We start from the raw sequence: 23,342 nt of genomic DNA on the forward strand, positions 1-23,342 counted from the left end.
AACATGTGTAAGAATCCTCACAAGTTACCTAGATGGGTCTTCTCTGTTCCATGATTCCTTTGATCACATAACAACCCCACCCTTTCCCCACCCTCAGTGATCCAAACTTCTGGCTGCAGATACCATATCAAGATGAATGATGTCCACTGAGTAGTGAAAATTATAGGTTTACAGGCATGTTCTTCTAAAGTAACTATCTAAAAAACAAAAGAGATCTCAGCCTATGAGATATTAGCTACGAAATGTACCAAAACCACCTTTCAGATAATTCACATGGTAGAGAGGTTTTAGTCCAGCAAGTACTAGCCTCGCATCAGTTTGTCCCAATCTCTTGAACCTGCAGTTGAGCCAAAAATTTCCGAGCCAAGCTTTCTCGCAAGATTTCCTGTACTTCCTGTTTCTATGTGAGCCAGAAATACCATGAGAATGACCTTTCTTGTGGTATTTTTGCCCTTATACTCCAGGATGAAAATAATCCCATATTGGGGGAACTTTTTTTAAATTGTGCAAATATTTCCAGTTTTCAAACCTTCAGATGAAGTAGGTTCCTCCTTGGGAATGAAAATGTGAAATGGTGATTGCTTGGCCCTGACTCATCTCCACTAGGAAGTATTCGTGCTCAGTGATCCAACATTTTGTAATTTCTCTAAGATATTTTTACAAGGAACTAGGTAAAATAGTACACAGGATACAATGGAAATGTATATCCTTGGATTTTTTTAAAAAGTCATTCTTGAAGAAATGAACAATGAAGTGTTGTGTTCTTAGTACATTAGTGTATGTGATATATTATATCACATATTTGTTTTCTTTGTTCTTAACCCCTTTGTTCCAAGGGTCAGGATATCCTGATGCTAAGTACTATTGCAAAATAACTGAACAAAAATAAAAATAGTCAAACACTTAGGAAACTCTTCAGTTGTTATGTCAAGGAAGTTTGTGACTGAGGAGTGAGTTTAAGACATTATTCAGGAAATATGATAATAAAGCAAACAGTCTACATGTGATTATTAAATAAAATCATCTCAATCCTAGAGAGTCTTGATGCCCCCAGCCTGATGGAAGGGTAAGATAAGGACTGGACGGGCTGTCAAAGTGGTGGAAGTGTTGAACTGATGGTGAAATCCTTTCATCTCTTATCAGAGAGGGAATAAGGAAGGGCACATCTTTCTAATCAAGTAGACCACTGATTATTCCCTAATTGTGTTGTATGTATATCTGGTTGTTATAGAAAGAGCTGCTAGATCAATATTTTAATAACAAAATTCACCAAAAGCAGTGTCTTCAATGTCTTTATTATTGTTTTATACCCTCTTGACCCTTCTTCACCTGTTAGGAAAGAGAGTAGGTTTGCCAGTATGCTTTTCCATCCAGAAAAAAGAAAATTCACTTAATCCAGTATGGAAAACTAAACTTATTAACCATGGATTTAGAGAAATAATAAAACAACAATAAAATTACAGTTGTCTTTGCTGGTTTCAACTTTAAAAAGAAATGAGGTGGGAGTAATGAAAATAAAACACACTCTACAACGATCTTTCTCCTCTTCCCCAAGTTTCCTCCTCTCTCCCATGAAGAAATATCAAATAATTGTGTGATAAACCAGCCTTGAAAGGAATGTAGAGCAGAAGCAACAGATTATACACCAGCAAAATGGCATGCCAAGCAAAATAAAGCACTTTGCAATGTGGAGACGTGAAGAGAGGAAGATGGGATTGTTACAATGTTCTCCAAGAAAACAGGGGCTATTCACTTGAATGTACAAGTTCAAATTGTTCCTACAAACCCAATTTGCTGGCAAAAGTGCCAAATACAATACTACCCTACTTTCGTTTCTGTCCAAGGCCTTTCACATAAGCTACAGGGGGCATCGCCTTTTGTTGAATTGGTTTTTACTTTCAGGGTTAGCGCCTCCATCTCTGAGACTAGGAACAAGAAGCATGGCCCACAGTTGAGGTTGCCCTCGATTCAACCACTCTCAGGTCGGGGACACAGTAGTCAGTGGCCCACATAATAAGTCAACAGTGCTCTCCCTCCAGAAGGTGAATTGTTAACATTCTTTTCTTTCTTTCACTGCCATTTATGTCCCCTGTGAACATCCTTTAAAATGCTTGTTCCTTTGAAAATGGGTTTTGAACGAGCCTGAGCCACATATCCAGGCTATGCAGGCCACTGCCCATATGCATGAGGATCTTGATGCTTCCCGAATTCGCATCTTTCGGAGTTAACTGTGGAATGTGATTCAATGTTATTTCCCTTCCAGCTGAAGGGCAGCTGAGGTTATGAAGGGATTTGACTAATAGGTCATAACCCAGATAGGTTTGCTGAGAACCAAATGACACAAGGGGGAGGGATGTGGAGAAGGAGCGAGAGTGATCAAACTGAGGCACTGAGGATCAACCAAGCCCATCCCAGCACTGGTCTTGGTGACTGGGCAAGGTGCCCCCCAACCCCCATCAGGCCCTCCAGAGAGAAGCAGCTGCAGATTGGCTCTGCAGACTCTCAGCTTCCTCTGTTTTTTTGAGAACTCCTTGGGGCTTGCAGGCCTGAGCCTGTACCACAGGGGTGACTCCTCACCTGACACCTCCAGATAACTGGCCTCCAGCAAGGGGGGAACCCCTCTGTGAGGTTAGCAAAGGGGAAGCCCCACTTCTTTGCCTGAAGTCCTTAAGAGCTAAGCCGACAAAGAGCTAAGAGTCAACAAACTTTGACAAGCACCAAAAGAGAACTGAGAACAAATAAATCAGAAGAAAGAAGAGGAAAAGCAAATGCTAGAACCTCGATGGCTTTTTTTTTCTCCCTGCTGTCGTTCCAGCTGTAGCCTGGGATTAATTAAGTGCTGTGAACTCAGTGCCAGAGAGAGGAGGGGAAAAAAAATGCATTCTATCTCTAAGGAAGGAGTACAGTAACAGTTTCTCACCAGTGAGAAACCTAGGGAAGTGAATCGCTCTCGTCGGCAGTGTTTGTGGAGGGCCTGAAGAGACAGGGAGGTTGTGCCAGGCTGGAGGAGGCTTGTCTTTCCGAAGCTGGAGAGGATCTTACGGGGGTTCGCTTTTCCCTGCCTGGGAAGAATTTCTCCTGTGGTAGCAGCAGCAGCAGCAGCAGCAGAAGCAGAAACAGCAGCAGCAGCAACAGCAGCAGCAGCAGCAGCACCACCACCACCACTACCTCCTCTTCTGGGGCACAAGACAGAATGCCTGTGCTAGAGCGCTATTTCCACCCAGCAGAGCTAGGCAGGAGGTGGACAGGCCCAGAAGGTGTGCTGCCCTCCTCCCCGGGAAGCCGGCCGGGGTGCCAGCAGGGGCCGCTGCCCTGGGACTTGCCAGAGATGATCAGGATGGTAAAGCTGGTTTGGAAATCCAAAAGTGAGCTGCAGGCGACCAAACAGAGAGGCATTCTGGACAATGAAGATGCTCTCCGCAGCTTTCCAGGTAAATTGACCATGGGGTGTAATAGGTCACAGGACCAAGTCTGATAACTAACTCCCTTTCTTTGGAGGGTCCAAGCCATAGGGAGGAAAATGAACTGTGTAGCATCAGGTCCGAGGGCTGTGACTTCCAAATGTCTGCTGTATGATAGAAATGCATCTTGAAATTAAGAGTGATTTAGTAGGATGAGCATTTGACTGGAAATCAAGAAACCTGGGTCCCGGACTCAGCTTGACAAATGCTTGCCCTTTGGGCTTGCACAAGCCAAATTTCCTGAGTTTCAGTCCCCACCAAGGAGGGGGTGGAATTGGATGCTCTTTAATGGCCATCCTGACTCTAACATTTCTTGTCAACAAGTTAGAGATATCCCTAGGAGAATATTCTCCTTGGGTGGCTTTTTATCATTCTTTCTATAAAGTAAAATACATTTTCCAATTTTTAACTATGCCATTTACAGCATGTATTATGTTCCCAGCACTGAGTTTGGCATGCAAGCTTTTTATATCCTGGGCAAGTTGGTAAACTTTCTTGACTTGGTTTCCCCTTTGGCAAATGTCAGCAATATAAACACCTTTATTGATATCAACTCATTCACAAATGTGGAAATAATGATTCCCAGGGACTTTGTCTTGTCATAAGAATGTGCTGTGTTTGGGACGGTTGTGGAGAACTTTACTGTGTTTCTGACAGTGGATACAACCACCACCAAGACACCCAGCATGCCTGGGAAGGATCCCAAGGGGCTTCGTAAACTAAGAAAGCCACAGCTGACTACAGGGCACTCTCTTTCTTTGAGGAATATGTTGCTAGATATTTGGAAAGTGGTGGGTTCACTTCAGAAGAAAGAATATGAGTGTGTGTTTATGCATCTGAAGTCTTGGCTAGCCCTATGCAGTGGAATCCTGGCGTGCCATTGGCGGTGAGGGATGGGGTAGATGGAAAAGATACATCAAAAATTACCTCTCCCTTTCTCGTGGAAACAGAGTAGGAAATAAAAATCTGGCTAGTTTTGATTTTAATGATTTATGCCAGGAACTTTTTTTAAGTTATGACTTAATAATCTGTAAAGAATATTATTAAGAAGTTAATACTCTGGGAAAAGAAAAGATTTAAAAGGGAGAAAAAAACAGGGTTGGTCTCCAGTAAACAATGAGTCCTTGAGTACATAGGAAAGTGAGGGAAACGAATAAAACTGAGGTTTATGTGGCAATTGGGAGAAGGATGCCCAGGGAGATGGGTCTTGGTCAGATGAAATGAGGTAACGCTAAACCAGTGTTGCATGTGAGTAGGGTAAGAAAAATGGAAAAACCCACCTGGGCAGAAAATTTTACTCTGACACTTCAACTCTTAGCACTTTAGGTTTGTTTCAGTCAATTAAATGATTAAAATTCATATTACAAACTGCACCCTTTGATAAAACTATCTAATTCAATAGTTGTTAGCATGTCTGTGGAGATAGGTGTACATTATTATTTATATTCTCTATTAGTGAGCATCTAATTCCTGAAAAAGCTATACTCTGGAGAAAGAGCAGAACTCCTGTAGCTTCTTATTACTTAAAAGGCATACTTTTCTGGACATGATGAAGCAGAGCTTGTTGAGTCTTACTATACCTCTCTACCACTGCCTCACATTCAGTGGAAACTGTCTCTGAAGCCACTTGGATTCCCAGGGAAGCTGCACCCTGGTCTGCTGTTGAGGTTGCCTGCCTGTGTGGAGACAGGCTTTATAACACCTTTCCAAAGGATGTGTGTTTGCCTCCTGTCCTTCCTCCTGTGCCTCCTCACTCTCAGGGAGATGAGGGCTCATCCTTACTGGAATGGGCATAAAACCTTTTCATCATCATCCATCTATGCAGCAGCAGGTCATAGGATGCAACCCCAAAGATGAGTGGCTTCACTTTCCAAACTGTCTCTTACCTTCTTCCTTACTCATCCTATCCCTGATGCTGCATTTCCTCTGAGCATCAGGTGTCTTCAGCTGCATCATTTTCACCACAGCAGCACAACAATGGGGCCCTCAGGAACACTTACAGACTATTTCAAAACTTCTGGCATTTTTTTGTTTGTTTTTAGAAAGTGGTGATTTAAGCTGTTTTCAGTTCCTGCACAGAGGCAGAGGTTTATGATAGACAGCTCTTCAAAAAACAGCAAGACACATGGTGCTCTCTCGCTCTCTCTCTCTGTCATTTCATCCTTGCCTCAGTCTCCTCAATTTATACTTTCATAATCCTTTTAAGCAACTGACTATGCATCAGGTGAGCCTTGCTTTATGCTTGAAATGTTTCTTCCTTGGCTCAGTCAACTGAAAATTTTCTATTCAAACAACAAAGCCCAGGTCAAGCATCTCTCTCTTTAAAATGCCTTTCCTGATCTCCAGCGGCCTCCTGTCTCCCCCAGTGGTAATCTATTCCCTCCTCTTTGCTATCTTTACCTGTAGTTACTTAACATTTTACATTTATAGCACACATATTTTTGCTGTGCTAGTAACTAAAAACAGGAAAATTAAATGTTATAACTTTCTGTGTATATTTTGACTGCTTGTGATAATGAATTGATTTAACTTTTTTTAAACCATGAAATTGCAGAAATTCTGAATCAAACCAACAGTTACTTTAGAGGACTTTAAAGATGGTGTCATTGGCTCTTAATGTGTTTAATGGAACCTTAAAAGTCCCAGTGTTTCTTTTCCTTAGCAAAGGGCATCATTATTTTTACGCACACTTCTTCAACAAGACTGGAACTTTGTTTCTCACAAGTGAAGTAGAAAAATGTTCTGAGATTTGGCTAAGGTAATAAAAGGAGAGAATAAAAAAAATATGGGAACATAAATATGTGTTCGTGAGAGATTTTAAGGTGAAATACGCTGAATTGGGAGTATGGAATGGAAAGAACAGTCCCCTGGAGAAAGTGGGGGAGTGCCAGAGAGAAGGTGATACATAGAAACGTCTTCCACCATCTTCAGACTGGCATGCTCTGCCGACTGTTGGGTGGCTGTCCAAAGCAATAGACTGTAGGAGGGAATGGGAGATGATAGAAGGAAGGAAGAGGAGCTTGTCACCTTCACATGTTAGATCTATGCATCTGGGAGTGCCCCCAAAGCTGGGCATTGGCCAAGGCACTGTTCACCCTAGCAAGGGGCTCTGGAAGTTATCAGCATGCTTGAGGTCCAAGTGTCAACTCTGTTCTTTGAACTGTACCCAATTATTTAATTGTGTTAATACATCTTTTTCCCTTTATGAAGCAAACAAAGGATTATCTAATTATCTAGTTAACCCCTGTATTTTGGAGATGAGGTAAATAGTTCAGAGAGACTCAATAAGGCATCCGGGATCACACATTGAAACTGTATCAGAACCAGACCAGCATTTCGATTGCCCAACTCTGGTCCACAGAACTCATGTGGTCAGGGTACATGCTGGGCAATAGAAATTTAAATTTAAACCAAGACATGGCTTTATTGATTACATGTAGATGGGGCAAAATGAGAACTCATGATGTGATATAAACCTTGGTCAAACCAGAAAAATAGTATTACCATGCAGAACAAGTCAAAGGATTGTGTCTCGTATACATTTTCTACTTATTCTGTGGGCTTTAGTCTTATATCCAAGCTTCAAGTATTGCAAATATCCAGGGAAAGATCCCCAACTATTATCAATAGAAAGTCAGCTTACACCATTGCAGTGACAGCATGCACCCATGTGGGGAGTGGGGAGAGGGATGAGGATAGAAAATAATTAAGTAGCTTCTCAGATGCTGTGAGGACAAATATGATGCTAATTATAATTCTAGTCAGCAACCTGTTTAAGACTAGATATCCCTTAGCAGGACTTGTTCTTAGTTGAATAAATAATTAGATTTTGGAATTCAACCAAATAACCGCAAACTCTGCAACTGGGAAACTTACCTTTCATTTCGGTGTCTCTGGGCTAAATTTTGCATTATAGTTTACTTATTTATTAAACTCGTTCCCATTTCAATAAGCTTTGGTTCTAGGAAAATATAAATACACACAAATCGCTCAAAGAAAGAAATCCATCTTCCCCATAGCCATTGTAACGTCTCCTGCCTTTCAAGGAGAATACAAAATCAGAAATTTTCTTTATGCTCAGACCTGAATATCAAATTATTTCAGAGAAGAAAATCTCCAGAACCATTCTCTGATTCCAGTACTCTACAATTCAAATTAACATTTAAACTACTATTTCAAAATGTCTCAAGTATCAAGCACAATATAAATCAAATATGTTGAAGAATGAACATTTCGATCATTATAATCAAGAAGCATTTATGGGATGCTTAGTGTATACCAGGCACTGTGCTAGGCACCAGGGACTCAGAGATGAATCAAAAGCTTAATGAAAGAACAATTATGGATTTATGAATCAGAGCTCTGTCTACAACTACAGTGTGAAAACAAGCACTTGTTAGTTTAAACCTGTCAACTCAAACTACTGGCTGTAAAACTGGTAAAATTCAAAAACACTTGTAAAAATTTATACACACTTTCAAATACTCATCGGTTCTAATGATTTCATTCAAAGCAGGACAAATTGCTTTGAGCAAGGAATCAATTAGTCTCAATGGCAGATAAGTATTAATTCATAACATTTTTCTAAAACTGCTTTTAGCAGCCTGTTTTCACTCTGTAGTGATGCTGGATAATAATCATTAATAATTTAATGCATCTCTTAAATGTGAATGCAAATTGAGTCAATACTGGAGTACATCATCTCACTTTGAACTAAACCTTCTCCTTCACCTGACTTATTTTCATGAATGACTCATGAAAGGTTCAAAACTGCTAACTCCAGCTCCCCAATTCCCACTAGTTCTAAGTCCATAAGAGAGGCTAAGGGTGCCAGAGTGTGGTTGCAATGTTGAGATCTTAAAAGTTTTAAATTCTGCATCTCCATTACTGAACTGTGTGACCCTGGGTGGGTACTTCACCTCTCGGTGCCTCAGTTTCTTCTTATGTAAAAAGAGAATTAATAATAGCACCTTTGCTTAAGGTTGTTGTCGGGATTAAATGACATAATAGCAAAAAAAAAAAAAGTGCCTAGAATAGAACCTAAGTTCCACCACACTCTCAGTAAATGTATACTCTCATAATTACTGGTGTTGGTGTTATTTTTCTCAACAACTTCTCTCATTCATTATCTTTTCTCTGTTCAGTTGCATGGCCCTTGGTCAAATCTCATGTTGTTTTGTCTATAATCTTGTGATAGCCTTCAACTCTCTCTATCCATTGTCATTCTATTCTGTGATTTAGATCAACAGTGTTAAAAGAAAAATCAAGATATGTCTCAACCCTTCTTCAAAATCCTTTAATAATTCTCTAGTGTCTACAGAGAAAGTCCAAATTCTTTCCTCCTGCATTCAAAGTTCTCCATCTGGCACGAACTCATTTTTCCAGTCTTATTTGTCATTATTGCCCTCTGAGTACTCATATTCCACCCAGACAAGACAAACCTCCCACAGCATCCTACTTGTTTTCTGCTCGTTGTTCTCAATGCTTAAAATGACTTTGCTCCATGTCCCTAATTTATCCCATTCCTTACTTAATATCCCGCTCGTATGCTAGCCCCTTCATGAATCCCTCCTGAGATTACTGAAGGAAAATATGCCTTTCTCTTCTGAAGTTCCACAGAACTTTCTTTGTATTTATTTAACAGGCAAATCACTTAATTTTGTTACAATTAGTGTACATTTCTTCCTCTCCTTCTAGATTCCAGCTCTTTGAGAGTCTGGAGAACATTCTGTTTTTTTCATGTTTTCCCTAAGATCTGTTGCATGTCAGCCACTCAATACATTTTGATATGTGAAAAAATAAAATTATCAGAAGGAATAAAATAGCTTACAAATTGCCATCAGATGCATGAATGAACATCTTTTTAGGGACAGATTACTCAAGAAACATGAATTCTAGCTCTTGTTTTTAATGGAATCCTATTTAAACATATTCCAGCAGAAGATCAGGATTAGTCATTATAGCTTTTAAAATAAAAGAATACACAAGAGTGAAGTTCAGAACTATTAAAAAAGGTATAAGTGCAAAACTAATATGAGACAGCTCTCTCTTCCTATAGAGAACTTGTAATCTACTGATAATTACAAAATTTTAGAGCAAATGCATGCATTTATAGACTTTTAAAATAATTACTCTGTTCATGCATTTTGGAACACTTTACATAAACCAAAATTTCAAAAGTGGCTTCTTCTACAGATAACAGTCTGTAGACTCCTGAACATACTTTCAAAAATAGAGTGCAGAAGGTGTGTGTTTACCCAGCCCTACAAATGAGCTTTTGAGGGGCTGGCTGTCAATGGAGGATGGTATTCCCAAGATCTCTGCTCGTTCTCTGCAAACAGTTTCTTTTTTCTTTTCTTTCCCTTTAAAAAAAAATTAAACAAGGCTGGTTCAACTGGACAGAAAAGCATTGACTTTTGCATCAGACCAATTCCAAAAAAAAAAAATTAGTAGCTTTATTGTGAAAAGCCCGAAAGTTTCACGTTTTTTTTTTTTAACTCACGAAAGTAACTGAAACTGTGTACTGTCTTCTATCTGATTTTTTCCACTCTCTAATTTTCAGTACTCTTGATAATACATACTAGGTACATCTCATCATATCAGAAATAGTAAGCAGAGCTCACGGAATTTGTGATTTAATGCAATGCTGTAGTCTTGATATACACACAGTGTGAACTTTATACTTCATTTTCCTGTTTATCCCTGTCTGCCTTTCCATACATTTCTCTTTGGAATTGACTTCAATCTCTAAAATGCCAAAAGACCACCCCAAGAAATGAGTTTTGTATCTTTGAACTTGTCTTAAATTTCCTGAAATTATAAAATTATTAGAGGCCCCTTCTAAGCGCTTCTTCTTACCTAAAAAATCCACAGGACATATATTTTAGAGCTTATAAACCAAGTCACTGTCCTGAGCATTTTGTTACTTCATCGGCTGTAACATAAATGCTGAGGGAGTACTCCAGTGAGTAGGTCACAATTCTCATCATGAGTGACAGGAGAAAACTTGTCAGCCTTGTATGCAGTTGGAAGGCATGGCTGACAAAGACAAAGCAGGATTTAGTTGTGGAAAGCCTTGGGTCCAAGGGGCCAAGCTTACTACAGAAAAATAGAATCACTAGAGAGAAAAGAAGGACAAATTTCAAGAGAGACCGAGTCGCAGTTGCATGAATGTGGTAGTAGAAATTGAAAGGTACAGGAGGCAGAAAATTGTAAAATAAAATCAGAGCTAGAGCTATGATGGGACTGAACGTAAATCTTCCGTAAAGGTATCGAAAAGGAAAATTAAATAACTAAGGGTAATAAGACACATATCATGCAATAATTAGAATTTTAATGTTTCTTAACCTCTGGAATTAAAGCCAAAGCTAAAGAAAGATTGTCTTTCTTGCTTCCTTCTCCAAATCTTTTTGGATGACACCCAAATATTTCACATAAATCTATAAACGTAAGTGACAAACACTTCAGAAAACCTGCAGGACATGTACATTTAGAGGATCTGTGACAGTCGTTCATTCAAAGAAGTCGATAGTTTGCTGAAGAAAATAATTTAGAAAGAAAAGAAGAAGGGACAGGCAGACAGGCAGGCCTAGAGCACCCAGGAAAAGGAAGTCAGGTAAGGTCACTACAAAGAAACATTCAAATATAAGAAATGTAATAAAAAATACATACAGAAGTGAGAAGGAAACAGTCACTGTTTAAAACATTTGTAACAGAGATTTCAAATTTGCGCACTCATATATGTGATGAAACGTAGCCTGAGTCTCTTCTTCAACCAAGAAAATTATCCTCTTGAGCCCACCCTGATGGGGAATAGGGAAATTTAAACTTGTTAATTAGCACCATGGTGGTCAGTCTCTTCTCGATTACTTCTTTTGAATAAACACCTTGCCACTCTTTGCTCCTCTCCAAGTTGGCATCTGGGTGAATATGTGCCTTGGGTTCCCACGTACCTATCCAATGTTTCTCCTGCACACACCTGAGAGGTGCCAACCTCAGAGGGAGAAGCAAAGGCATGTTCATGTGCCACTGGGCTCTGCCTGTGACGCTTCCCTGCAATTCCCCAGGGTATCAGGAGTAGACTTTGCAACTGTCTCTTTGACATGACCTTACCCTGTGCCATATCCTCTTTCCTCCCAGCAGAAGGAAGCCTCAGTGTGCCCATATCTATAGACCCACCTCTTAATATATTAAAGGGATCTAATAAAAGAATAAAGAAAATCCTTTCATCTTTCCACAAAGACAAGCTCTTAAGATTATTGTCCTTCTGCAAACTCACACACAAAACAAAACCCAAAAACCTGTTACTCTGAAGGCCAAACAATGAATATCAACTCCCTTCTTTTCTTCTCATTCTTGCTATAATATTCCAAATGATCTTCCATGTATGCCTCTAGAGGGGTGGAAGCAGAGGATATGCATAAGAGAGTGCAAAAGAAAAGAAAATGGCCCACGGACATACATCAAAAAACATTATCTCTATCACACACTGGTTAAGTTACTATGTGCTAGGCCCTATCCTTGAGCATTGCGTATTCAATATGATTTGTCTGAGTTACATTCCCATGTAACTAGAAGCATCAGCTAGACCTGATTCTTCTACCCTCTCTACTACCACTCTTTCTCTGTCTCTCTCTTAAAATAAACACATACATTTCCACAACCATCTCAAAATGTTGACACTGAAAAGTTTGACCAAATGACTGTAATACATGAAAAAAGATGTGTACAAATCTCACCTTTCTGGTGGGTTTTCACATTGAGAGCTGAGGTTTTGTATCTGCCACTAATTGGAATTGTGGTCCTAATCATACAATGTATTGTATTCTGGTCAGGTCTGATACATTTTCACTGCTTAAATGTGCTAATTGGAAATTCTGAGAGCTCTTCTCCTCCTTTCTTTGGCCCTTATCCCCTAGAAAGAAAATGGGGAGGGAATGTAAATAGACAAAATTGGACTACAACAAATTTTGTTTTGAAAAATTTTTGAAAATGTCTCAAATCCTCCAAAAATTGTCAGAAACATACTAGGAGGTCACAAAATGGAAAATGATGTTTCAATGTTACATACAAATACTGAACTTCTTATGCCAAACAGTAAGCATCAACCAAATAGGTGTTATTTCCAACTTAGAAATAGAAGAAATTGAGACTTCTATTTACTGGTTATTTATTTAAGATATTCAGAAAGGGAAATGAAAGATTCAAATTTCTAGTTTTCTTTACTCAGTGCATAGCATTGTGCTTTCTGTCTGGGACAGAATAAAGGACATTATGACCTATTAGAAGAGACAGATACAGAAACAACTCACTGATATCAAGGCAGAATGGCATATGCTTTACAATAAAGTAGAAATAATACTCTATGGGAACGTAGAGGACAAATCAAAAGTGTTTATTCAACTAAGTTTGTTTAGTGCCTATCATGTGCCACATAGTTTCTTCATTCCTTAGAAAATAAATATTCATGAACCAAGAATGTTGAGGTAGATGGATGGATGGGTGGATGGATGGATACATAGATAGATAGATAGATAGATAGATAGATAGATAGATAGATAGATAGATGTGATATATGATATACTAAATGTACATACACAAAGTCTGTGCCAATTGCCAACACATAACAGAGTGATTAATTCTGCCTGTATGGTGGTGGTAAAGGAGGTGTCAAGAAAGGAGATGATGGGCTGGGCGTGGTGGCTCACGGCTATAATATCAGCACTTTGGGAGGCCGAGGCAGGTGGATCACCTGAGGTCAGGAGTTCAAGACCAGCCTGGCCAACATGGTGAAACTCTGTCTCTACTAAAAATACAAAAATTACAGGCGTGGTGGCAGGTGCCTGTAACCCAGCTACTCGGGAGGCTGAGGCAGGAGAATCCTCGAACCCAGGAGGTAGAGGTTGCAGTGAGCCGAGATTGTGCCATTACACTCAACACAGGACCAAATGCAAGAAATTCCAGGGAAGGCCAAGTTATGGGGTATAAAATGAATCAGGGGAGGGCTAGGATAAGACTAGAAAGATAGGCTGGGGGTCAGGTTGCCAATGGCCTCATCTGTCTTTCTGAGGAGTTTATCCTATAGGGATAAGAAAACTTCAGACAATTTTAGTGGGAAGTGATATGATAAATTTTACATTTTAGAAAGATCATTCTAGCAACAGTGGCTGGTGAAGAGGTGGAGTTAGGGTGAGCATACTAACGAATATGTATAACCATAGTGGCATTCACTGACCATATTTGTAAGATGTTGAAAATTTTGAGATGCTGAATATTTTCTCTTCAACTTACAAACCAAATTTCCCAAGTGCTATAGTATTTTACACAAAGCCACAAGAAATAATATAGAAATAATCAAGCCAAAGCCCTTGACACATGGTATCATCCTATCATGAAGGATTTATATACCCTTCCATCTAGACATGCTGTTCCAGTCATGTTCATCTCTTCCCCAAATGCAGAACACAGGTTGTCGCCATAGTCTCAGAACAGTCTATCCTTCTTACATTGCCAACTCACATTTCTTCCAGTACTTAGATTGCCTGTTTTGTTTGTTTGTTTGTTTTTGAAATGAGGTCTTGCTCTGTCACCCAGGCTGGAGTGCAGTGGCTCAATCACAGCTCACTGCAGCTTTGAACTCCTAGGCTCAAGCAATCCTTCCTCCTCTGCCTCCCAAGTAGCTGGGACTATGGATGCACACCACCACACCCAGCTAATTTTTTTATTTTTGTAGAGACATGGTCTTGCTACGTTGCCCAGGCTGGTCTTGAGTTCCTGGCCTCAGGGGATCCTCCTGCCTCTGCCTCCCAAAGTGCTGGGATTACAGCTGTGAGCCACCACACTGGCCCTCCATGTTTTTCTAAGCAAACAGTTCTTCCCACACTAGATGCCACTGGATGGATGAGAAAACATATAAGAAAAATATGGTTTTTTATGTATCTTATAATGTAGTGTGTTAAAGTCACATCCTCAAAAACAAACCAAGTGTGATCAGTACTCCATGAGGATTGGGCATTAACTGACTCTTTGTTGGTTGACCCAGGAAGGTTCTGTGATGGACTGATCATTACAGCTATGTCTTCAGGATGGTTAAGATCTCAACAAGATGTGAGAAATTTGGTGAGGGAATAAACGTGAACATAGGTACAAAGGCAAAGAAGCACAGGAAATGATTGAGAATGGAGATTAGTCAAATTGGCTTGGCACAGCATTAGGAGTGAAGAAGAGTGGGAAACAGAAAAAGACATTAGTGGGACCAGACTGCATATGGACAAGAAATCTTAACTCTTGTAGAACCATTGAAAATCTTTAAATGGAACAGTAAAGGGTACTTTCAGTTGAATTTTTTAATGAAAATGGGTCTTTGAGAGGATCTAGTTAAATCACTGCATTTTTTTTTTTTATGGTGAGAAAGCCGAGACTCCACAGAAGTTACACAACATATGTGGGGCACAGAGCTAGTTATTGACTGCACAAGGGCCAACTCAAGGTCCCTTGACATCCAGCCATGCCATTGACTCAGCCACGCTGCTGGTCATGGTCTAACCCTGAAGCCGCTCAACTCCAGCCAAGGCTTCTCTAACATGATAATCTCTCTAAATCCAATTTTCTGTCCTTTTCACTCCCAAATACTTAACGTCTCCGTGATGCGTGATGGCACTATATAAGTGTGTAGTGTCCATCTTTCCATGAGCAAGAGTTAGATGTTTACATGTAAACCTACATGTGATATGTATACACACCTTTTTCTTGTTTCCAAACTTAGATTAGAAATTGTCTAGGCAAGTCCCAAGCCTTCTCTGTGAATTTTCCCATCTACATTGCCTGCAATGTACTAAAGAGATAGACGTTCACCAGAAAATTTAAAAAAAAAAATGCCAAAGGTGAGAATTTCACCAGGATTGCGAATTAACAAAGTTATATGTAAGAGAGATAGATAGAGGTGGTAGCTGGTAGTTGCTTAACCATTATAAATAAAATGTTACTGTGGTCCTTTTCAGGAGTTCTGCTGCCTTCTGCATTGTTGCCTGGAGGTAGAATTTCAAGCAGGGCCAGTGTAAGTGGCTATTGAGGCTTGGGTCTGTGGTACATGTGCCCATAAGCTACTGAGGATCAGCCTTTCAGTTCCTCAGGCTCTCTTTGCAAAAGTAGTGGTGACCATGATTCAGGGCCTGTACTCAGAAAGCAAGTTGAAGATTTAGCTACATTTAGGCAAGATTTTATAAACTGGACAGGCCTAACTCCCACCATTTGTTTTTCTTTCCTGCTTCTATAAGGTGTTTGTAGCCCCGAAGGAACAGTGTAATCTTTGATGACCATTTTTCCTCCTTTATCCTCTGAAACTTTCTCCTCCTCCTCCTCCTCCTCCTCCTCTTCTCAGACGCTTCCCAGGCTGCCTGCTAATGCCGTTCAGAGCCTGTCTGTTTATGACTACCCAAATAAGGCAATAGTTAGAAATACAATTGAAGTGGCTTCTTCTTTTAAATCAGCAATAGACCTTGTTCCATTAAAAATAAGATCCTACTCTGAACCATTGCAGAAATTTTTTTTGTTGCTTATAAAGAAATGTCAGTGAGTGAGGGGAGTGGGGGCGGGCAGAGATTTCTGATGTTATTCTTAATTATCTTTACTCCATGCTCTCGTACCTTTAGATCTAGCTGAGGCAGAAACAGTGAAATGCCATAAAATAACCCTCTCTCGAAGTATATTTGGCCTCACAGGAAACAGGAAATACCAGAAAAGATCACAAGAAAAGCTGTAATCATAAGATTTCTAGCCTAATTCTTTTGACGTCAGCAGTTTAGATAAGTCAGATAAGCAATCGCGAGCATCCGCGAGTTCTTGAGTGCCAATCCAAATACCCACAGTGCATCTTCAACCCTTTTGAACTCTCGCATTGTTGTTTAGCCCCTGCGAGGAGGCTCTCCTCTCTTCCCCGCAAGAAGCATATCCTGAAATTGTGAATTATGGATTTTATGTCAACATTAAGGTGTTCAAAGACATTACGCAGAGCTTCTAAATTGGTCCTGTAACCAATTCAGCTTGCTGGATGCATTGTAAACCCTGGATGGGGCCGAGTGTTAATAAAACAAAGGAAAACCAAGCCTGGTTCATCTCAAAGGGAGTTTGCTTCCTGAAGTTTAACTTTTCCAGTCTGGGCAACTCATCTACGGCCATGTAATGTCTTTGATAATATGCTAAAAGATTTCTTACCATATCCAAAGTATTTAGTAACTCCTTCATTCTTCATTATTTCCACCTTTCGTTCGCTACCACCACCTCCATTGCCCACCACAACAATATACTTATGGGCTGGTTAGATATAAATGATATTGAGGAATACACTCCCCTTCGAGACATTTTCCTAACTTCAGAACCAGGACCATGGAACTTGACCATTATGTAATAAGCAGAGGCACATGTATGGGCTGTTCAGAGGGATGAAGTAGGAATTTAAATAAAGATTTAAATAGATATTACATTACATGTACATTTAAAGTAAAAAAAAAGCCTGAAGATAAAAACTTCTTTGCACAATATCTACCTATTTCCAAAAAGACTTGTAAGCTTATATGAAGCTTACAATAAAATGTAAGTACACAAGCACATAAAACCATTCTGTCAGGATGAGAGATAAAGCCATATATAAAATGTAGGAGGAAAGAGAAGAGTTACGCAAAGCAGTTGAGCAAAACTGGGATCAGAACTTCCTAGCAGACAGGGCAAAGGGGAAGCAAAAATGATTACTACATTCATTATCTCCAAGAAGATTTGCTGGGAAGAAAGATATTTTTCCTGGCTTCGGGTATGTGGAGCAGTTTTTGATGAGGACTGTCAGTCTGGTACTGGAGAATGTCCTCCTGAAGAGTTGAAGTAAATGGGAAGAGGTGAACCAGCTGGGGAGAGTTTTGCAGGCTCTTGTAGTGAAAGACGGTTCCATAAAGAACTGAGGAGTTCCAACTGGGGCCCATCCCATTGGCTCCCCATGGAAGAGTGCAGCCATGTGGGAAAAGTGCAAGTCTCCACCCAGAGCTCAGTTCTTGTGGGTGTATAAAGTTAGGGTACAGCCACCCCACCCACAGCATGCCGAACACATGCTGCTAATCCCATCATGGGCATACCTGCTATTATAATCTTTAAAATGGAAAGAGAAAAATTAAGAAGCAATGCTTCCTTTTAGATAGCAGAAGTGTTTTTGTATTTGCTTTTGGTCTGTGCCAGGCATTTCGCTTCAATTATATACACATTGGTAAGGTGCTCTAACTAACTCATAGGTGGATCCTGAGTCTTCTACCTGGTTTTTAACCTGGCACTTCCCTCATATGACTACACTCTTCCATCCTCATTCCCCGCAATTGCAGACATATTCTTGATCCCTTATGTCAGACCAGTCCCAAGGCACAAGCTGGGTCCTATCCCATTGGCTCCACTGAATGGTCTCTATGCTAATAAAGACATACTTGAGACTGGGTAATTTATAAAGGAAAGAGGTTTAATGGACTCACCTTTTTTTTTAAATTATACTTCAAGTTTTAGGGTACATGTGCACAATGTGCAGGTTTGTTACATGTGTATACATGTGCCACGTTGGTGTGCTGCACCCATTAACTCATCATTTAGCATTAGGTATATCTCTTAATGCTATCCCTCCCCCCTCCCCCCACCCCACAACAGGCCCCGGTGTGTGATGTTCCCCTTCCTGTGTCCACGTGTTCTCATTGTTCAATTCCCACCTATGAGTGAGAACATGCGGTGTTTGGTTTTTTGTCCTTGCAATAGTTTGCTGAGAATGATGGTTTCCAGCTTCATCCATGTCCCTACAAAGGACATGAACTCATCCTTTTTTATGGCTGCATAGTATTCCATGGTGTATATGTGCCACATTTTCTTAATCCTGTCTATCATTGTTGGACATTTGGGTTGGTTCCAAGTCTTTGCTATTGTGAATAGTGCCGCAATAAACATATGTGTGCATGTGTCTTTAGAGCAGCATGATTTATAATCCTTTGGGTATATACCCAATAATGGGATGTCTGGGTCAAATGGTAATTCTAGTTCTAGATCCCTGAGGAATCACCACACTGACTTCCACAATGGTTGAGCTAGTTTACAGTCCCACCAACAGTGTAAAAGTGTTCCTATTTCTCCACATCCTCTCCAGCACCTGTTGTTTCCTGACTTTTTAATGATCACCATTCTAACTGGTGTGAGATGGTATCTCATTGTGGTTTTGATTTGCATTTCTCTGATGGCCAGTGATGATGAGCATTTTTTCATGTGTTTTTTGGCTACATAAATGTCTTCTTTTGAGAAGTGTCTGTTCATATCCTTTGCCCACTTTTTGATGGGCTTGTTTTTTTCTTGTAAATTTGTTGGAGTTCATTGTAGATTCTGGATATTAGCCCTTTGTCAGATGAGTAGATTGCAAAAATTTTCTCCCATTCTGTAGGTTGCCTGTTCACTCTGATGGTAGTGTCTTTTGCTGCGCAGAAGCTCTTTAGTTTAATTAGATCCCATTTGTCAATTTTGTCTTTTGTTGCCATTGCTTTTGGTGTTTTAGACATGAAGTCCTTGCCCATGCCTATGTCCTGAATGGTATTGCCTAGGTTTCTTCTAGGGTTTTTATGGTTTTAGGTCTAACATTTAAGTCTTTAATCTATCTTGAATTAATTTTTGTATAAGGTGTAAGGAAGGGATCCAGTTTCAGCTTTCTACATATGGCTAGCCAGTTTTCCCAGCACCATTTATTAAATAGGGAATTGTTTCCCCATTTCTTGTTTTTGTCAGGTTTGTCAAAGATCAGATAGTTGTAGATATGTGGCATTATTTCTGAGGACTATGTTCTGTTTCATTGGTCTATATCTCTGTTTTGGTACCAGTACCATGCTGTTTTGGTTACTGTAGCCTTGCAGTATAGTTTGAAGTCAGGTAGCATGATGCCTCCAGCTTTGTTCATTTGGCTTAGGATTGACTTGGCGATGCGAGCCCTTTTTTGGTTCCATATGAACTTTAAAGTAGTTTTTTCCAATTCTGTGAAGAAAGTCATTGGTAGCTCAATGGGGATGGCATTGAATCTATAAATTACCTTGGGCAGTATGACCATTTTCACGATATTGATTCTTCCTACCCATGAGCATGGAATGTTCTTCCATTTGTTTGTATCCTCTTTTATTTCCTTGAGCAGGTGGTTTGTAGTTCTCCTTGAAGAGGATGGACTCACATTTTCACATGGCTAGGGAGGCCTCACAATCGTGGTGGAAGATGAAGGAAAAGCAAAGGGACATCTTACATGACGGCAGGCAAAAGAGAGTGTGTGCAGGGGAACTACCCTTTATAAAACCATCAGATCCCATGATACTTATTCACTATCACAAGAAGAGCACAGGAAATACCTGCCCCCATGATTCAATTACCTCCCACCAGGTCCCTCCCAAAACACATAGGGACTATGACAATTCAAGGTGAGAGCCAAACCATATCACTGTGGAACTGTCTTTCATTGTGAGGGTCTGTAAAACTGTCCAGGTGGCTCATCTCTACATATGTGTATAGAATTAGAGCCAAATGTCTGGCACAGACCAAAGGCCAATCTAAAAACATTTCTACTATCTAAAAGGGAGCACTGCTTCTTAATTTTTCTCTTTCCATTTTAAAGATTATAATGGTAGATATGCCCATGGTGGAATTAGCAGAACATGTTTAACGTGTGGGGAGTGAGAAGGGCAGGGAGATGATGTACTCTAACTTCTGTGCTGTAAAACATGTGGATTTGCCTTTCCAGTAGTAAACCTTGAAAGTATTCTTTACTTCTACTTTTTAATAAAACTTTTTGCTCTCTACCTTGAGTACCAGCACTGAGTCTTTTACTTCATTGGTATTCCCTCAGTGTAGGAACACATGTAGATGGAGACACTCAAAAATTCATGTTGTGTTAAAAGTTCAGAGTAAATATCTGAATACATTTTTCATTTTATTTGAACCCATTTCACACACTTTGCCCAACATTCTTCTCAGTGAAAATCCTTTTAGTATTTCCCAAAGATCCAGAAAGACTGGAAAGAATGTGCATGTTTAGATTAAAAGATAAATATTACACTGAAAGCAGCACAGTAAATATGAAAACAAGTGGATCCATTCCTATTCAGTACAAAAGTGAGGAGCAGCTGGGTGCTAAGTGTACCTAGATCTGCAGTCCAGACATTGTTTCTGAGACCACTTCCAAAGAAACTTACAGAGGAGGGCTGCCCATGTGGCATGGGCAAGGGGGTGGGGTCTAAAGGAACCAGATTAACAGCAGAAACGAAACAAGGTTCTTGCTCCTTTGTACAAAGAACAAGGTTCTTTCTTTGTATTAGTAAGACACTGGACAATGATCCTGCAAGATAAGGAAGGAGAAGAGTGGAAGACTAAAAGATTCCAGAAAGTATAATTTCCAAAGTAACACCGGCTTTTTAAAAGAACAATGGAGTTCAGAAAGGAAAAAGAAGACGGGAGCTAGATAATGCCAGAGGTGGCACAGAGAATGAGGGGAAACGTAGAAGGAGGAGGAGGAATCTGGATGGCACTAGAAAGACATGTTCTGTATTGTGTGTCTTAACTTCTTAGAGGTGAGCTGCTCCTATTCCTGACAGCTCACCAAGGTCTAGGTCGACAGTTGCTATACATCATCAGTCTTTCCCACACTAACCATGTTGAATAACTTTGCCCCTTCATTGGAAACCAAGCTTTAATTAAGGGCCAGCCAAGATATGTGCATACACAGGTGAACTGTTTATTTATAACGGTGATATGACTTCTAGTTATATTAATGTGTTTTAAAGGCTTCTTGGGCCATCTTAAAAATTGTCAAGTTCTTTCTGCAGTTCTTGCTTTTTGGCAATTGCCTTACAAAGCTGAAAAGTTAGAGGCACACTTTTCAGTAAGCCTTCAATTCTGAACTCCTTTGCAGATAGAATCCTTTTTTTTTTTTTTTTTTTTTTGACAAGAGTTTTGCCCTTGTTGCCCAGGCTGGAGTGCAATGGCGTGATCTTGGCTCACTGCAACCTCCGCCTCCTGGGTTCAATCGATTCTCCTGCCACAGCCTCCCAAATAGCTGGGATTACAGGCACCTGCCACCACACCCAGCTAATTTTTGTATTTTTAGTAGAGATGGGGTTTTGCCATGTTGGCCAGGCTGGTCTCAAACTCCAGACTTCAGGTGATCCACCTGCCTCGGCCTCCCAAAGTGCTGGGATTACAGGCATGAGCCACTGCGCTTGGCTGACTCCATCTTTTTTATGTTTGTGGTTCTGGTTTGCATTCTTTTTTGTTAATCTTATGAAAAATTAATAGCCTTCTATTTCCCTAAGCCCCTCCCCTTTGGCCCTATCATTAGGCATACTTCTCTTTAATTCATTATCATGGTTAAAAGATGAGCTCTGGAGCCCAATGGCCCTGTATCTTTACTAAACTCTTTGGACCTCGGTTTTCTCATTTGTAAGATGGAAATAACCAAAGAAACTGCATTGTGGTGCGATTGTGAAGGTTAAATCAGTTAATCCACACAAAGAACTAGCACACTGCTGGTACATAATAAGCTAAGTGATGTACATGCTAATGGTTATTATCCCACACTATTCTCATTTCTACTGATTACCCAGAAATATTAAGTTGCCTTTTTAGCTTATCCTTGAAGATCAGGAAGCACTAACTCAATTCACATTCCCTCATCCATGGTTCATTACTCTGAGTCATAAATAGTGGAAAGAAAAGTCATAGAACAGACTTTTGGCTTAATTATATTTGCAATTCCCATGGTAAATCTTGAAAGTATCCTTCTATTTTTTAATCAAACTCTCACCCATTATACATCAAAGTATACAATGAAAGCCTAATACCTCTAATCATACAATTACCAAAATGTTCTGAATGGTTTAGGGTGGAGATGCAGAGTTTAAAGTTTGGTTGGGTCAAATTACATGCAAAAGTAATTTTGTACACACAATCTTGAATTTGCCAGTATTTGGTTGTCAACTAAATCCTTAGTTAAAAGGAGAAGTTTGTGTTCTTATTTTTGAGTTGTCAATTATTCATGGTATGAATGGCCACTTAAGTCAAAAACCCATGTCATCACAAAGCTTTTACTTGAATCTAGATTCTAGATCACCATTTTGTTGGGATGATATCTGCTCACAGTTTTTTGTTTGAGACGGAGTCTTGTTCTGTCACCCAGGCTGGAGTGCAGTGGTGCCATCTCAGCTCACAGCGACCTCCGCCTCCCAGGTTCAAGCAATTCTCCTGCCTCAGCCTCCCAAGTAGCTGGGGTCACAGGCGTGCACCACCTCGCCTGGCTAATTTTTTTATTTTTAGTAGAGACGGGGTTTCACCATGTTTTCCAGGCTGGTCTCGAACTCCTGACCTCAGGTAATCCTTCTGCCTCGACCTTTCAAAGTGCTGGGATTACAGGCATGAGGCACTGCGCCCGCCTCTGCTCACAATTTAATAATGCAAAAAGACAATCTATAACACGTTGCCATTAGAATTCCAACCACTGCTTTTTAGGAATCAAGACTGATCACTCTTGACAAGTGGCAGATCTTTCCAAAGCACCAGATAGGGGGGATCTCAAAAATCAGGGGTTTTGTAAAGAGATCAACATACAGTAATAGTTTATCTCCTAATGAAATTGGCAGGGGTCAAGGTCTTCCAGTTATGTTCAAGAAAAACCATTAGATATCCTCATGAGATTTCAGAGTTTGGATAATCTTCAATTGGAAATAAAGGACACCCTGAAAACATGTAACATCTGCTCACCCACAAATGTCCCAAGGAGCCTGAAAGTATTCAGAATTCCCAGCATGCTCACTGGACAAAAGCTATGTCCCCATCCCACCTCCAGTGTCT

General features: G+C 40.1%; 1 protein-coding gene across 2 annotated transcripts in view; it reads left to right on the forward strand.

The window, feature by feature from the left end:
- PDE7B (phosphodiesterase 7B) overlaps window positions 1–23,342 on the forward strand; it is a 345,718-nt gene that overhangs the window by 184,818 nt on the left and 137,558 nt on the right. The window contains exon 1 of one of the 2 annotated variants that reach the window (XM_003827687.5): window positions 2,288–3,431. The exons of the other annotated variant lie outside the window; for it this stretch is intronic. Within the exon in view, the coding sequence (XP_003827735.1) occupies window positions 3,194–3,431 (238 nt within the window). The 5' untranslated portion in view covers window positions 2,288–3,193. Of the gene's footprint in view, window positions 1–2,287; window positions 3,432–23,342 lie in introns of those variants that run through there. 2 annotated transcript variants of the gene reach the window in all.

The sequence above is a fragment of the Pan paniscus genome, chromosome 5 (assembly GCF_029289425.2).
Source record: "Pan paniscus chromosome 5, NHGRI_mPanPan1-v2.0_pri, whole genome shotgun sequence".
Classification (NCBI taxonomy): domain Eukaryota; kingdom Metazoa; phylum Chordata; class Mammalia; order Primates; family Hominidae; genus Pan; species Pan paniscus.